Consider the following 15795-nt stretch of genomic DNA (forward strand, 5'->3'; position numbering starts at 1 on the left):
GTAGAATATAGGGAAAGTGGGAGAATGTATAAAAAACTTGCTAAGAAAATTTGAAGTGTTAGTTTCCTAGTAAGATAACAATTCCCCAAAGTTTATAAATGGGAGAGAATAGTTCTATAGAAATTCATAATCATTTTTTCTATAATTTCTCTTTAAGGTTTCTTTGATCAAGTAAGTTGCAACTTTCCTCATAGTTTGTCCCGCCAAGTTGCATTTCCTATGCTGTAAACCAATTATCTACAATAACATTGCGGCTACCTTCTTCCTTGATTCCTCTGAAAAGCCAAGTTGATTAAAGAAATGCTTGTAGCTAAGTGTCTTCATGAGTGAGCTAGTAATGGAATAGGTAACCATAACAGCTGCACATGTATCCTTTTCTTGATTGGAAGGAGGGGTAAGCTCTTCCTAAATACTGATAACTACACTTACATGTCCTTGGGCATTTAGATGAGCAAAGAGTGGATTATTTTGAATCATTTTGTTTCTAATCAGGACTTCTTCTGCTTGTGTCCTCTTGTGAAATATCTTATGCATATTTTTGCATTTAGCAAATGGATGACCCACCATGCGATGATAATCGTAATATCGTGGATAGGACTTCTTTTTTGTCATTTGTGGTTTCTATACATAAGGCAAATTTATTTGTCCATCTCTAATCCATTCTTGAAGGAGTGCCCTTACTCTATAAGTGGACCTGAGAATAAAGGAGGTGTAGTAATCTCCTCATCTTGTCTTCTCTTAAAGTTGTCCCACCTTGGCCCTAAGTTTTCTCTAGGACCTCTTCTTTCTCTACCTCTCCTTTGAATTACATTCACAGTTGTGATGTTTCTTTTATTGAAACGATTAGCTTCTTTTGGCCTAGGTACTGTATTATTGGTTTGTATTACAACTTCAATTAAAGTGGCAAAAGTAGAAAGAGATAAGTTTTTCAAATGCACCTTATATTCATCTAACATACCTTATATGCATACTTTGACTAGCTCCTTTTTATCATGGGAATCTTGTATATCCAATACCCGTTCCCTAAACCACTGGATGTACTCCATAAAATCCTATCATGACTTCTAATGTTCGTTTCCCAAAATAATAAGATCACCTTCTCTTGGGTAAAGAAAAACTTTTACCCAAACATCCTACACATTTGGTTCCAAGAGTCAATTGAACCAGGAGTGAGATTAACATACTAGGTGTAAGCTTTCTTAGTGAGGGACTCAAAGAACTCCGTCAACTTTAAATCATCGTCCAAGCCTGCAACTCTAAAGGTTTCCATAAACTTCATCACATGTTCCCCAGCATTATCGATCTTGCCATTGAATTGTTTGAATTTCAAGTTGTTATAATCCTTAGGGTACGACTTAGCTATTACCTTAGCAAAGTAAGGTAGTTTCAAGTCAAACTCTGAGAAGTTGAGACTCTCATTCTTCTGATCGAGCAGCTTCTCCAACTCTTCCTTTGTGACCAAGCTCTGAGTGTTAGTTGAAGGAGTTACTGTAATGAGATTGCCTATAATAGAGGGATTGGTGGTATTAAGGAGTGGGTCAATCATGCTTTTTCCATTTACCCATTTTCATTCATATTGTTGGCACTTTGGCGACATTTTCAATTGGCATAAGTGGAGGTTGAGAAGTTGTGGCAGTTTAGGAAGCAAACTAGGTGATGGTTTCCATCATCCACTTGTTGTTTTGCTCCAACACTTGCATCATTTCTTAGGAAGCTTGAAGCATTTTCATGAGCTCTTGGATATAGGTGGGAATGATCGTTTTTTGGTTGTTGGGAGAACTCTCCATATCTTTTAATAAAAAAATTTTTGAAACTCTCAACATCATCTGAGAAAAAATTTTTTGGTAAATTTTTTTTAATTTATTGTAATCACTCTTTCGCTAGTGGAGTTGCCAAAATGTAAGGGTTCTTCCGGTGAGAAAAGATGACGTGTTGTAATAAGTGAAACAAAATGTGCTAGAAGCAGTAGAGATGAAGACTAAAGCAATTCTTGAAGTGTACCTACTTTGGTGGCAGGCGTTCGAGAATAAGAAAAAGGGTAGGGAAAGTGGCAAAACAAGATGGATGGAAATGGCTAAGTAGATAAAGAATTTGGTAGCACTTTGAAAGTGTTTTTAAAATAATTTCAATAGAGTTTCTACTAAACTCTCCTTGTCTTTCTCTTTCCAGACTCCCATATTTATACTAGATAGGAGCGTTTTCTTAGGATAAGTTAAGAAAATACATTCGATCATTGGAGAACGTGCCTGTCATAAGAGAGTATGTTAAAAAACGACTTATTGGATGTTAAGCTTAATCATGAGAGAACGTGCTAGTCATGGAAGAGCACATTAAGGAATGTAAAATTTTAGATAAAGCACGTATACTTCAAGAAAAGGTTAAGAGGAATCCTCTTAAGTACATCCATATCTAAGCTATCAAGCCAAGCTATTTAAATCATCCCAAATATGAAGATAACTCATAAACCTTGTCATTCGTTCTAAGTTATTTTCACTTCCCCGTATATATAGTTGTTCCATACTTGCTCTTAAGTACTTCCGCACTTGGAACAACCTTGAGCGGTTTTGCACTTAGAACGACCCTAAGCGCTTCTGCGTTTGGAACGACCCCGGGCGCTTCTATGCTTAGAATACTGCCGAGCGCTTCCATGCTCAGAACGCCCCTGGTGTAGTTTTTCTATAACATAATACTTTAAAAAATAATAGTTGATCAAAATTAGGCATCTACATCAATAATTAGTAAATATTTAAGGAAAACTAAAATAAAATAAAAGTTCCCAACAACCTATAAAACAAACCAGATGCTGCACAAGACTAATAGAGGGGCGAGACTGAGCAAGCAACGAGTCCAGAGTTGCAGAGCAACAAAATGTACCTGAAAATTCAAGCAAATTAGAGAAAGCTTACTTGTGAAGAGAGGGAAAGTTGTTGAAGGGAAGAAGAGAATTGAATAGGCTTAGATTAGAGAGAGAAGTAAAAACTTGATAATGGCAGCGTACTGAGAAGTGCAAAGACCTGCCGCCATCCTCATCTCCAGAAATCACAGGAAGTGACAATGAGGGACAAAGGGCACTGACAGAGCAATCTTAAGAAGAGTAAGTGAGGAAAGCAAGCATTGATGATGAGGGCTTCATGTGAAATAGGAGACAGAAGGGAATTAACCAAGCTCCTCGGCCAGAAATTCTTTAACCCCCAAAAGATTTTCCAGGAAAATTTTATTAATATAAAAATTTCCAAGAGTTACAGCAACTGCCAGAGGTAAAATGCAAACTGTTGTTAAATAGCCTATTTTTTGTAGTGAAAGGAACAAGAAATGGTTCCATGGCTACAATAATATGAACTGGCATTGCTTTATTTGCAATTCAACCGTTTTGAAACAATATTTGTGACTATAAGGTATGTATAATTCAAGTAAATGTGTACACACAGAGGCCTTCTACATGCCTCTGTGCTGAGATCCAAAGCCAGCCTCCTATATCCTCCTTTGCATGAGGCCTACTCGCCTTCACCTACCCCATGAGACTATTACCTTTACCTCGATAAACAACACATGTAAAGTGCTTTCAAATCCAGATTTATTGCACAAGCAATTTGAGAAACCCTCGAGTTATAATTTCTGTAGACATAAGTTTCCTCCCAATGCGTGCTTATTTTGTTTCTTGTTTAATAATGACATTGGCAATTTTCTTCCATTGTTGCCAGTTGCTTTGAATGAAGCAGGCTGCTGCAAAAAAGGACTCAAACAAGGAATCCTTGTTTATAGAAGCAAGGCTTAGAGAATCGAATAAACCTGCCTCATTATAGACCTTCATATTTTAGTGGTGAATCCTCAATAAAAAGTGTTTTTCTTACATTACCATGTAGTTTTTCAAGAATCCGCCAAGTTACAGCATCTGGTTCAAGCCCATTCTTTCTCATTTCTCCCACAATTTGATAAGCTTCTTTTCTCAAACCCAACTTGCAGGCTTTGTCAATCACAATGTTGTAGCTCACAATATTTGGAGTGACCCCAGAATCAACCAGTTCATATAAGAAATGACAAGCTTGATTAAAATGGCCAGCGTGGCATAGCCCTTTGAGAATAGACGCATACACAAAATCATCATGAATTTGTGAAGGCCATATAACATCATCCCAAAACTTCTTAGCCTCCTCTATTTGGCCAGATTGGCATAATCCATCAACAACTATAGCGTAAGTGGTGCTGTTGGCAGTCACGCCTTCATTTACCATGCAATTATATACCCCCATTGCTTCATTTGCATGTTGGGTTTTAAAAAAACCACAAAGAACTGCGTTATATGTAACAACACCAGGCCTTAAACCCCTTTCAGGCATTATCCGATTTAATACATCAAGAGCTTCTACTGTTCTTCCTACATCTAATAAACCACAGATGACCGTAGTGAATGTCACTTCATTTGGAGCAGAAAATTTCCCATTTGTCATGTCACTCAGTACCTTCAGAGCTTCATCCATTCTTCCCATCTTGCGAAACCCATTGATAACTGTGTTTAAGGTAATCACATCAGGTTGACACTGGTTCTGAAGCATAGAAACCAGTATATTTAAAAGCTCGGTTGGGTTATTATTTATGAGGCAAAGAGCTCGTAAATATATATTGTAAATTCTAGTTCTGTCCAGGCCCTTCTTATTCAACATGAACTGTAAAACTTGCCTCGCTTTGTGGAAGTCAGATTCTCGGCAAAGCCCTTCTACTAGAATTTTGTACGTGTGCTCGGATGGCAAGTATCCAAACTCAATTCCTTCCTCAAACAATTGATAAGCTCTCATACAACCTCCTTCCTTACAAAGGCCATGAATAATGCTATTATAAGAAACTGAGCTCGGCACAAAATCTTTCTTTCGCATCATGTAAACAACCCTAGAAGCGCCATGGTTCCTTCCAGCTCTACAAAGCGAATCAATCATATGACCATAAGCAAACTCTTCACTTACACTCTTCCCTTGAGGCATGCTTTCCGCAATTCTAAAAACTTCATTGAAATACCCTTCTCTACATAAACAATCGATAAGATTAGCAAACGCCGCCGAATTCACGGCCGGCTCCTCCTTTTCATCCTTCATTCTATCCCAAAGCTTGTCCATCAACTCCTTCCCGTTAGCAACGTCTCTTTTCATAAGAACCCCACAAATAAGAACACTATAAGTCAGCGAATTTGGAAACACCCCGCAGGCACGCATTTCATCAAACAACTTAAAGGCAACGCCTAAATCACCAATTCCAACATACCCACTAATCAAAGTAGTGTAAGTAACAGCATTGGGCAATTGTCCCTTACTCTTCATATAAAAAAACAACCTATGCCCAATATCTACGCGTAAATCCGCGCAAAACTGATCGATTAGCCGGTTGAAGTTTGTTAATGAAGGGACGAACTGGGCCTTGACATTAAGTAAAGAACGTATAACATGCAATGTGGAATGCGGGGTTTTGGAATGGAGCAAGCGAGCAATGAGAACATTACAGGTCCGTTCATCGGGGATTAAATGAGAAGACAAGGAGAGAAGAAAGCGATGGTGAGCCTCGGAGAAGCGGTTGGAATCACAAAGTGCGTGGATTATGCTGCTGAGGTTGAGGTAATCGGGGCGGTAGCCGTGGAGGCAGAGGGTGTCCAGCAGGCTAATGGCTTCGTCGACGTTCCGGTGCTTGGTGCAGAGGTTGTGGATTTTCGTGGCCCAGTATGGCTTGTTGGTGATGGGTTGTTGGAGATGTGATAGAGAAGAAGTTGAAAAGTGAACTGCAAGAGGGGAGGTTGGGGACTTGGGAAGTGATGGAAGGTTGAGTTTGGTAAGGATCATAGTAGCTTTGCATGCTTCGACGAAGGTTTTGGAGTTGGTGGCAGGCATCACGCAACTATACTGATCTCTACTCGAGGAAACAAGCCCCGAAATCTGTTGATTTTAGCTGTCCAGGCATCCGCATGGGACGAAGAGGCTCATAAGCCCGGTCCAACTAGGTCAAGTTGGGAAATATGTTATTAAGTTTAAGATTGACTCGGCCCGGTTTGAAATACGGGATAATCTCTCTAGATTTTATTTGATAAATTAAAAATCTTGATTAAATAATACTTTAATTAGTCTTGACTTAATACCAATACAATAAATTAATAATTCATTAAATTTATAAGATAATATATATTAAAAGAAACACATAAGTCTCACTTATATAAATTAATAATCTCTTTACAAATCAAAATTATATATATATGCATAACTTAATTATGAGGTATTTGTAAAATATGAGTTTAATGTTACTTGTTTCTTATTAAAATTGATGTCTCTTTGGACCTCATCTTTAACTTTTTTTAATGCATTAATAAGTTCTAGGGTAATATTCTCATATTGCAAAGAAAATTGTGCACAATACATATATATTAAGTTTAATGTTTTGAAAAAAAATAAATTAATTTTTTATTAATTGATGTATAAATTAATAAACTATTAAATTATCAATTACATAATATATTAAGTTTTTAAGTTTAAGTTTAATGAGGGAAATACACTTATATTTTCTACAATGTATCCAATTAAATTACATTACTATATTTGTTTTTAAACAAGCCAACACAATATAAGATTGCAATGCAATCACATTACCATCAATGGATGTAATGCGATTTTACAAAAAAATCAATGTAATTTCATGTTGCATTTACTCTACAATGTTATCGAATTTGATTTGATATTTTTGTTTTTATTTATTTGAAAAAATAACTAAAAATCCTTTTTAAGTTAACCTATTATGAAATCTCATTCTAATGTAAAGTGTTAAGTTAAGAAATTATTAGATGAGCATGATGTTTTGTGTTTTGAACATTCAGAACTAAGTTTTAATGTTGGAAAAATTCATGTTTGGATGATTTGATAAATTTGGTGTTAAAAGGAGTCCAATTGGATATATTTCTAAGGTTTATTTTTGCTTATTGTAGCCAATCTATCGATAGGTGTTTTTCATCTATCGATAGATACAATCCAGAAAGGTTTTCTTGAAGTAGCCCTAAAAAACATCTATGGATAAATGACCAGATCTATCCCTAGATAGTTAGATCTATCAATAGATGGCCCCATCTATCGATAGATTGCAACCAAAATGCTTTTAAAAGGGTTATGAAGCCTATTTATCGATAGATAGTCCCAATTTATCAATAGATGACACCATTTTCTGAAAAATAAAAGAAGCAAAAGTGTATTTTCTCAGATAATACTATAAATACATCACATCCTCCAAGGGTTTTAACTTTTAGCCAATTTTTAAAGGTAAAACTCTAACTCTATACCCTCTTAACTCATTTTTTTATGATTCTAAACTTGGTTTTGCATTTTTGAGAAAAATGTGACATTTTTAAACGTTATAATCTTTAAATCTTATCTTTTTTACTCTAAAAATGTTGTTTGCTTGCCCAGAAATTCTGCTGAAGTGATTAAGCTCAAGGTTTTGTGGTTTTAATTAACATCTAAGCTTACCTAAGGTAAGAATAATGATTTTATCAATTTTCTGCATATGGGTACTTGTGAAGCAACAAATTTAAGCTAGAAAATTAATTTTTGTTAAATTCAAATAGTTTCAAAAGTACCTAGAGTGATTATTACGAGATAAATATTTTAGGTAATGACTGTGATGATTGTTGTATGTTAAGAACACTTGAAAACTCCTCGAATTACACCGAAACAAAATCATGATTAGAGTTAGGAATCGAATCTCCAATTAGGTGACTGAATATACCTTTGTATGTATTTTAATATGTAAAGTTAGTATGGTTTCTATAGAAATGATTATTTATAAATGATGAAATATTGTTTCCAAGGATGGTTTGAGAAAGAATTTGTTATTCAGGTTTTCCAATGGATTTCAAATAGTATGTTTAAAGAAATGGATTTGAAAATGATTTGTGATATGAGATGACATAATAGTTTCAAACTATTTACGGATCTACTATATATTAGTTTTCAACAAGGGGGAACAAGCTCTTTTATGTTTGTATTCCACTCAATTACTTCGGCTTTCAGGCTAGTGTGGGTACAAGACATTATCCATGTTAATGCATAAAATGTTGTAATGCACATACTTGGCACGATGTAGCACGAAAGATAATGTTGGATGCAAAAGTCTTCATCCATGATGCTTTATATGAACATGATGATGCTATGATTGTGGATGTATGAGTTGCCACTTATGATATAGTGAGAGACATGACATATATACGTATGATATCTATATCTTGAAGAATGTATGATTTCCTTCTTAAGTTAAGAAATGATATTTAAGCTTTGAGTTGTATGCGTTAAAGAAGAATTCATGTACACTACATGCTAAGTATAATAATGTTTACATGTATGAGAATGATGTATAAAAAAGCACATGTCCGTAATGTAAGCTAAGGATGAGAACGATCCTAAGCTTAAGAAATCTTATGATGATTATGGGTGACGCCGATGTGTCACTCACGCAGCTATGATGGACACGAGGTATATTAGACGGTAGTAAAGACCTTGTCCCGTACCTACCTGAGTGGGGTGGGACCAATATTAGTTCGTGGGTGAGGTCGATGTGTTATCCACAAAAACACGTTAGGAACCCAAGATAATGGGGGTTTATACCACTATTTGCTGGAATAAAGCGAACCCACTCATAGTTAAAGATGCCAAGATGAATGAGGTTAATGAGTTTAAGCTCTGATTAAATGAGTGTGAAAATGATGTGTTTTATGTTGAATGTTTTTGTTATGATTAGACTTGTCAATATGGGCCGACCCAGCCCGACCCTGGCCCTTGTGGGCTGAAAAAATATGGGCTGGGTCGGGCTAACCCATATTTTATATGGGCTGTTAAATCCCTAGCCCAACCCAGCTCTTGCTAGCCCATGGGTCGGGCTGGGCCAACCCATATTTTTTAATTTTTTTAGAAAATAAATGCCATCGATTCTGATGGCCGAATGTCGGATGCTGGACGTCGAATGTCGGCTGTCGGATGCTGGAGGTCGAATGCCAGATGGGAGAAATGAAGCTGACAAGTAAGAAGGCAAGATGGCAGATCGCGGATGCCGGATGGGAGGAAGAATATCTGATGGTCGAATGGGAGTGGGACGATGGTCAGTCAAGTGCCGGAAGCCGAATGCAGAGATGCAGAGAGTCGGGACTCTGGTGGTCCGGTGTTAGGTTTAGGCTTAGGCAGGCCGCAAGCGGAGGCGAACAGGCAATTAGAAACTTAGAACTTGCCGAGTGCCGGATGGTCAGTCGGGTGCCAAAAGTCGGATGCATAGAGTCGAGATTCGGGTAGTCGAGTGTTAGGGGCTTAGGCAGGCGGACTAGCGGAGGCAGTTAGAAACTTAGAAGAAAAACCTAGAAGGATTAGTGGATCACTTAAGAAAAAGGTTTTGTTTTTTTTTTTGTGTTTTTTTTTTGCCTAACGGGCTAGCCTACCCTAACCCGGGTCAGCCCTCTAAGCAACAGAGCTAACCCATCTAGGCCTGGGTTTAATACAGGTCGAAATTTTACCAACCCAACCCATCCCATATTTAATAAAAATGGGTCAGCCCGATGGGCCAGGCCCATTTTGACAGGTCTAGTTATGATGTAACATTTGATGATGATGTTATTCGCACTAAATTATGGTGATTTTTAGCTTGGTTAGATAGAACCTTAGCCTAGGGAATGACCCCTTAAGTTAGAAGGACATATGGAATGATAAAGTGAAGTATTTTACCCAAAAAACAGAGTTTTAGTGATTATCTATTGATACTTGAAGAACATTTATCGATAGATAAAGGATAGAATACTTTAAGAAGTATTATACGTCCCATCTATCAATAGATACCCTCATCTATCAATAGATGCAAGACAAAATTGAAATGTCATGCATGATTAAAGGCTTTTCAAAGGCAAAAGGTTTCTAAAGGTTATATAAACTTGTTTTCCACGCAAATGTTATTTAAAATGCATTTAAATACTATGTATCATGAACTTTATGAGTAAATGGTTTATGAATGGCAGGCGGTTTCAAGTGGATGTTTACAAAACATTCTCCCCTTGGTTTTTCCCCTTCTCCTAACTATTCACGAAGTCTTTGTGACTCACACATTATTTTCGCTCACGATTTTTGTTGTAGATCAATGATAGCACTCTTTTGCTAGTAGCTAGTGTCACGAAGACATGATTCGTTCATTCCTTTTTGGTAGGTGTCTAATAGCCCCTTAATGCCTAGCAAGTCAAGTCATGTTTCAATGACGAGTCACTCTTATATTTATGTTTATGATAATGTTTATGTTTATGGATTATGAATATGTTATGTTAATGTAGCTAATATTTGGGTACTTTACATTACGAATGTTATGTTTAAATGTATATAATGGCTCAAAAGCCCATATGGACACCTAAGGGTGCTAAGATATATAAATAATATGGTGCACTGAAGACGTAGCACCCTGATGATATATGAAATGTTTGCATTTACACTAATATGTTGAGAAGTTTCATATATGTATAATATTGCATATGATAGCATGCATGAATTGATATTGTATGTCTATGGATGTTTTTGTATGCTTTTGCATCGATGAATGTTTAATGATGTATGTTAAAAAGGCTTGCTTTGAGTTAACGGGTTATACCCGTTTAGGTTCATACGCCGGTCATGTTCCATCACAAAATAAGATGTGACACGTACCTTTCTTGATTTAATGTTTTCAAGTATTGTCAAACAAACAAAGGAAGCCTTATACGGTAGATCAATATAATAAGTTTTTGATAAATATACATGTATTAGGAACACAAATAATCAAGTATAACATTTACAATTCATATAATAAAGAAGACAAATCAATCAATAAAATTCCACAACTTAATTTTTATTATTTTAAAAATTTTTAAAAATAGAAATAATTTTAAAATTTTGAAAAAAATATCTATAAAATTTGAAAACCATAAAAGGAATTTTCTTATTTTATATTTTTATAAAACCCGAAAATAATTTTTAATTATTTAGAAAATTCTAAAATGATAAAAACTAGGAGTAATTTTTATTTCTAAGAAATTATAAAAGATTAGAAAATCCATAAAAAAATATATTTAGATTTTCTGAAAAGAAATAAGACATTCCCTTTTATGCTCATAATTTTTTCCAAATTATAAAAATTATTTCCTCTCCGTATTTTTTGATAAACTTTTAAAAATAAAAAAATATTTCTTTTTTATTTTTAGATTTTCAAAAAAATCTCTTTTGGTTTTTTATTTTTTTCAAAATTTTTTTTCCATTTTTTATTTTTTACAAAAATTTCAAAATAATAATTAAAATATATATTTTTTAAAATTTTTAAAATTGCTAACAAATAGAAAATTATTTTCTAATTAATATTAAAATAGATTTGTCCTATCTGATGCTTGGTTATTTGTTGGAAAAATGCTGACTCTATTTATTATCGGTGTAAACTAGCTTTGATGTTTTATTTTTTATTGAGCTCTTAGGAAGTTCATTTCTATGTTTTATGATTTTCTTATTGTGGTGTTTTATGATGGGCAAATTCTGCATTTGGGATTATTTCCCAATTGTCCAGCAGACTGCGTGACCATTTGATGTGCGTTATTTATTTTTCAATTAATGATTGAAGTTCAGCCAATATTAGTGTATTATAGAATAATTTATTTTTATGTAGTTTGATAGTCAAATTTTTATATATCTCTTTTTATTTATTTCATATATAAACTAATTTTATATTATAATAAAAAATAAAATATATAAGATTATAATAAAAAATAAAAATAAAATACATAAAATTAAAAATTTATTTACGATATGATATCATATAAAAATTTATAATAAAAGAATATACAAGTATATTAAATTAACATTTTAATATATAAAGATAATTTTGAAAATTAACATTACATTTTTAATAAAATACTTATAACCAAACGTTGAAATGTTATCTTCTCAACATTTTAATCAGTACTTTTTTAATATACCAAATGCTATAATGTTAATTTCTCAATAATCACATTCTATACAATCACATTCCTTACAATGTGATAATATTATAAAGTAATAAACGTCATCTTAATTCAAAGTTTATAAAAATATTTTTTTTCATTTTTAAAGTTAAAAAAATTGATTCAAAATTTCAATCTAGTTGGATTTGACTTGAGTCGATTCATAGTCAATTTTGGTAATATTTATTTTAAATTAGAATAGTTTTTTAAATTATATTGATTTAAAAAAAAATCAACTTTTTTTTTCATTTGATCTCTCATGTTCTTTTTTTTTTCTTTATCTCTTCTTTCCCTCATAGGCTAAGGGGCAGTCGGGGATGCAGTGGGTTGAATTTGGCCCAGTCGATGCTATGAGGACAGTTTGGATCCAGATCGGGCTTTATGTTTTTTACGAAGCATGATCCCTTTCCCGTACCCAAGTGACAGCAAGATGGGTCGATCTGGCTCCGACATTATTACGGCTTCACCACCCGACCCTCTGTTTTGACTAGTTGGCCCCTAGTCATTAGGAGCGAGGGAAAGGAAAGTGAAAAAGTAAAAACAAAACAAAAAGAAAATCTATGTAACCCAATTTTCGTACATATTAGCTAATATATGTTTGTCATGTGCCATGCTAGTGTTGCTAACTAGCATTTTAAAGTCAAATAATGAAGATATTCACAAAAAGACTATTTTTATTATAACGTAAAAAAGTGTAAAAATCAACATATTACTTTATGTTTATATAATAAAAAAGCTCTCGAATTTGATCATTTATGCAATTCTTTTTTGAATGTATCAAAACAAATCTTTAGCTTTAAATTAAAAATTAAAAATTATCAAATTTAATATGGATTTATATTTTTTGTTTATAACATGACGTAATTTATTTTATATTAAATGTCATGTTATGTATCATGTAGATAAAAAATACTAATTTATATAAGTCTAATAACTTTTAATTTTCATTAAAATTAAAAATTTATATTGTTAACGATACAAGTTATTAAGAATTTATATAAATAAACATTTTATGTCGTGTTACCATGTCATGCAACCATGACGTGTTTCACTCATGTCATGTTGTCATTTAACTCATGTCATGTTTCGTCATGACGTTCAATTTGTTGTGTTTCACCACTATATTCAAATTGTCATCTTTCACCACGACATTCAACTCATGCCATATTTTGCCATGTAACTTGCCACGTCTTTTGCCATGTCAAAATATCAACTAATTTTAAGAGCACTTTCAAGAGTTTATCTTAATTTTCAACCTCGAGTTGCCATATGCTATACTATCTTGAGTTTGAGGAGAAGTGTTCAGATAATATGGTTAAGATTAGCTTTATATATATATATATATATATATCCCTTTCTATGAAACACATAAATAAGATTCATCAATATACAATTTTAATTCTCTTGTTAGTTTTGTAACATGGTGTCAAAGCTTCGTATTTGATAAATCAAATTTTTTTCTAACATACATGAATACAAATTTATTTGAATATAATAAAAAAATTAACAATGAACACTTAAGCCATTACTCGAATTATTGTGACCAAATAATTTTCGATCCAAATTTTCAAAACAGTAAATGCAATTTACTTCACTTTTTTTTCTTAATGTTACAAATTATGACATGCCTCATCAAATCCTTAGACTCCATTTGATTCATCATCGTTCTTTTATCTTCCATTTTCTATTATTTTTGTTAAAAAAATCTAAAAATAAATTGACAATCAAATGAAGCTTAATCATAAAACAAAAATTTCAACACCTTTTACTAGATTTTTTTGTCTTGTCTCCTTCAATAATAAATGCATTCACTCAATAATAAATATGTACATATGCTTCCTAAAAAGCAGTTCCTATACTAATTGAATTATAATTGCGTTAAACCCTGTTTATTTCACCTACGATTCTGTATATTTATCTACCAATGCAAATAATTATATTAGTTGGCGTTAAACCCTCAAACTGTAGACCAGTACGAAGAAGAAATGGCGTGAGCCCATAGAACACGAACAAAAAAGAGGAAAAATTAGCTGTCCTCAACTCTGACAGCCACCGGCAGCACGTTTTTCAGCTTATAGAGGCTCGTGAAACTCAATTTACCAACACAACCCTGCTTTTCTAAAGTTACCGCTCTTTAAACTTTTCAGAAGCTAGCTTTCCTTGTCAACCCATATCCAAAGATCTAAACCATAGCTAAGGTATGAAGGTGGGCAAAGGACTACGCAGATCCAAGCAGAAAAACAAAACTGCCATATAAAATTAATGTTTCCGTTAATAGAAGTCCACTACAGCCCAAGTAATATTAAGTATATATATGTAGAGATAATTAGGGAGGACAGAAGTAGATATAACAACCAAAATGGGTGCTAATTATAAAGTAAATATTAAAATAACAATGGATTTTGTGGAATATTGGACCGATTAGCCTAACACTGATCTAGCGGCGGTGGGGGCAGAAAGTGACCAAATAGCTACCGCGAGTGCAAGTGGCAATGCTGGTGGGATCATCGTAAGCATAAGAATAAGCTTTTGGACAAGCAGCCTTGAAAATCTTTGAATAAGCAGTTGGCTTGCAAGACTGAGGACTCCCAAAGCTCCCGGTGCAGCAATACCTTGGCGAGTTGAAAGCAAAGCAAGCGCTCTTGCAAGCCAGCACTCTCTTGTTATCCCTGGATCTCACTTGCAACCCGACAGGGCACATCAAGTTCAAGTCACTAACGCACCCTGCATAGCTGCATTTGCCGGAGCCTTTGAAAGGAGTTATCGACATGGCTATGTTGTAGCCGTCCACCAAGCTGACGTCGTAGAAATCTTGTTCTTGACCGAGGGTGATTTCCGCCAGAGTGGCAGGAGGGGCACCGCCGAGGCCATTGCAGAAGAGGGAGCCACCGCAGTCCCCAGTGGCGCAGCGGCCGCGTCCAGAGGCATCGAAGGAGCAGCCGTGGCGACCCCAGAAGCGGCCTGACCAGAGAGGAGGGAGACGCATGGAGTAAGCCTTGTTGGGTGGAAGCTTGAAGCCGCCACGGGCTAGAAGAGGTTTGCCAGCGCTTGGTTGGATCCCTGGCCACACTGGGTGAGGGCACTTGTTGTAAAATGTTATTGTCGTCGCTGATACCTCAACTTTAAAAACAAACAAAAAATGAAGTCATAAAGTGTGAAATCACAGACATATCCAAATGCCAAAAGACTACACAGAAACCATGCTAAAAATTAGACGCTCAACCTTAAGCATGTGTGCTTTAACAATGTTAAAAAGCAGAAGCTCACTCAAGAGCAATTTACAGTAAGTATGAAAGATTGGAATGGAGAATACTGAAAAACATTAGCATTGTATGACAGTGACAGATCTTAAACAGACATGACAGAAAATAACAAAGTACCTGAAATGTGGGAGAACAGAAGAGTGAAGAGTGTGAAAGTAAGCAGAGATCTCAGCATTGCCTCCATGGCTGAAGCTTGGGAAGTTCTATGGAGTGTGAAAGAGAGAGGGTTGAGTAGTGTGACAAATAAAGGCCTGGTGCCCATCACTATGCAGTAACTACGGTAGCCCTTTTATAGATAAAAGAGACCAAAAGTAAAGTAGGGTTTGGTTACATTAGCACATTGTCATAAGGTAAAGTCACTATTTGATTTTCTTCTTCTTCTTCTTTTTTTTTTTTTTTGTGAAATGTGAAATAAAGCCTGCTGCAATGTGGACCTACTTACTATACTGTAATTGGGAGAGCTCTAGCGATGTGGCTGTACTGCTTCTGAGTTTCGTATTGAATAAAAGGAATAAATGGAAAAGAAAT

The 15795-nt window shown here is 34.7% G+C and overlaps 2 protein-coding genes across 2 annotated transcripts; both read right to left on the bottom strand.

Moving 5' to 3' along the window:
* Positions 1-3332: 3332 nt before the first annotated feature.
* On the bottom strand, positions 3333-5953 carry LOC18604324 (Pentatricopeptide repeat (PPR) superfamily protein). The gene has a single exon (XM_018116869.2). It carries the CDS (start codon positions 5868-5870, stop codon positions 3798-3800), a length of 2073 nt encoding a protein of 690 aa, XP_017972358.2. The 5' UTR covers positions 5871-5953; the 3' UTR covers positions 3333-3797.
* An 8282-nt stretch (positions 5954-14235) lies between these two features.
* Positions 14236-15577, bottom strand: ATLP-1 (Pathogenesis-related thaumatin superfamily protein). Its single transcript, XM_018118510.2, has 2 exons — positions 15385-15577; positions 14236-15124 (listed from the first exon to the last, which is right to left on the bottom strand). Exons 1-2 carry the CDS (start codon positions 15527-15529, stop codon positions 14442-14444), a joined length of 828 nt encoding a protein of 275 aa, XP_017973999.2. The 5' UTR covers positions 15530-15577; the 3' UTR covers positions 14236-14441.
* Between the last annotated feature and the right edge of the window lie 218 nt (positions 15578-15795).

Source organism: Theobroma cacao, chromosome 3 (assembly GCF_053813885.1).
Source record: "Theobroma cacao isolate CCN51 chromosome 3, ASM5381388v1, whole genome shotgun sequence".
Taxonomy (NCBI): Eukaryota; Viridiplantae; Streptophyta; class Magnoliopsida; order Malvales; family Malvaceae; genus Theobroma; species Theobroma cacao.

Coding starts and splice junctions, on each gene's coding strand:
- LOC18604324 (XM_018116869.2), bottom strand. CDS start 5,870: ATGCCTGCCACCAACTCCAAAACCTTCGTCGAAGCATGCAAAGCTACT.
- ATLP-1 (XM_018118510.2), bottom strand. CDS start 15,529: ATGGGCACCAGGCCTTTATTTGTCACACTACTCAACCCTCTCTCTTTC. Junction 15,125..15,384: donor TCTGTTCTCCCACATTTCAG/GTACTTTGTTAT, acceptor TTGTTTTTAAAG/TTGAGGTATCAGCGACGACA.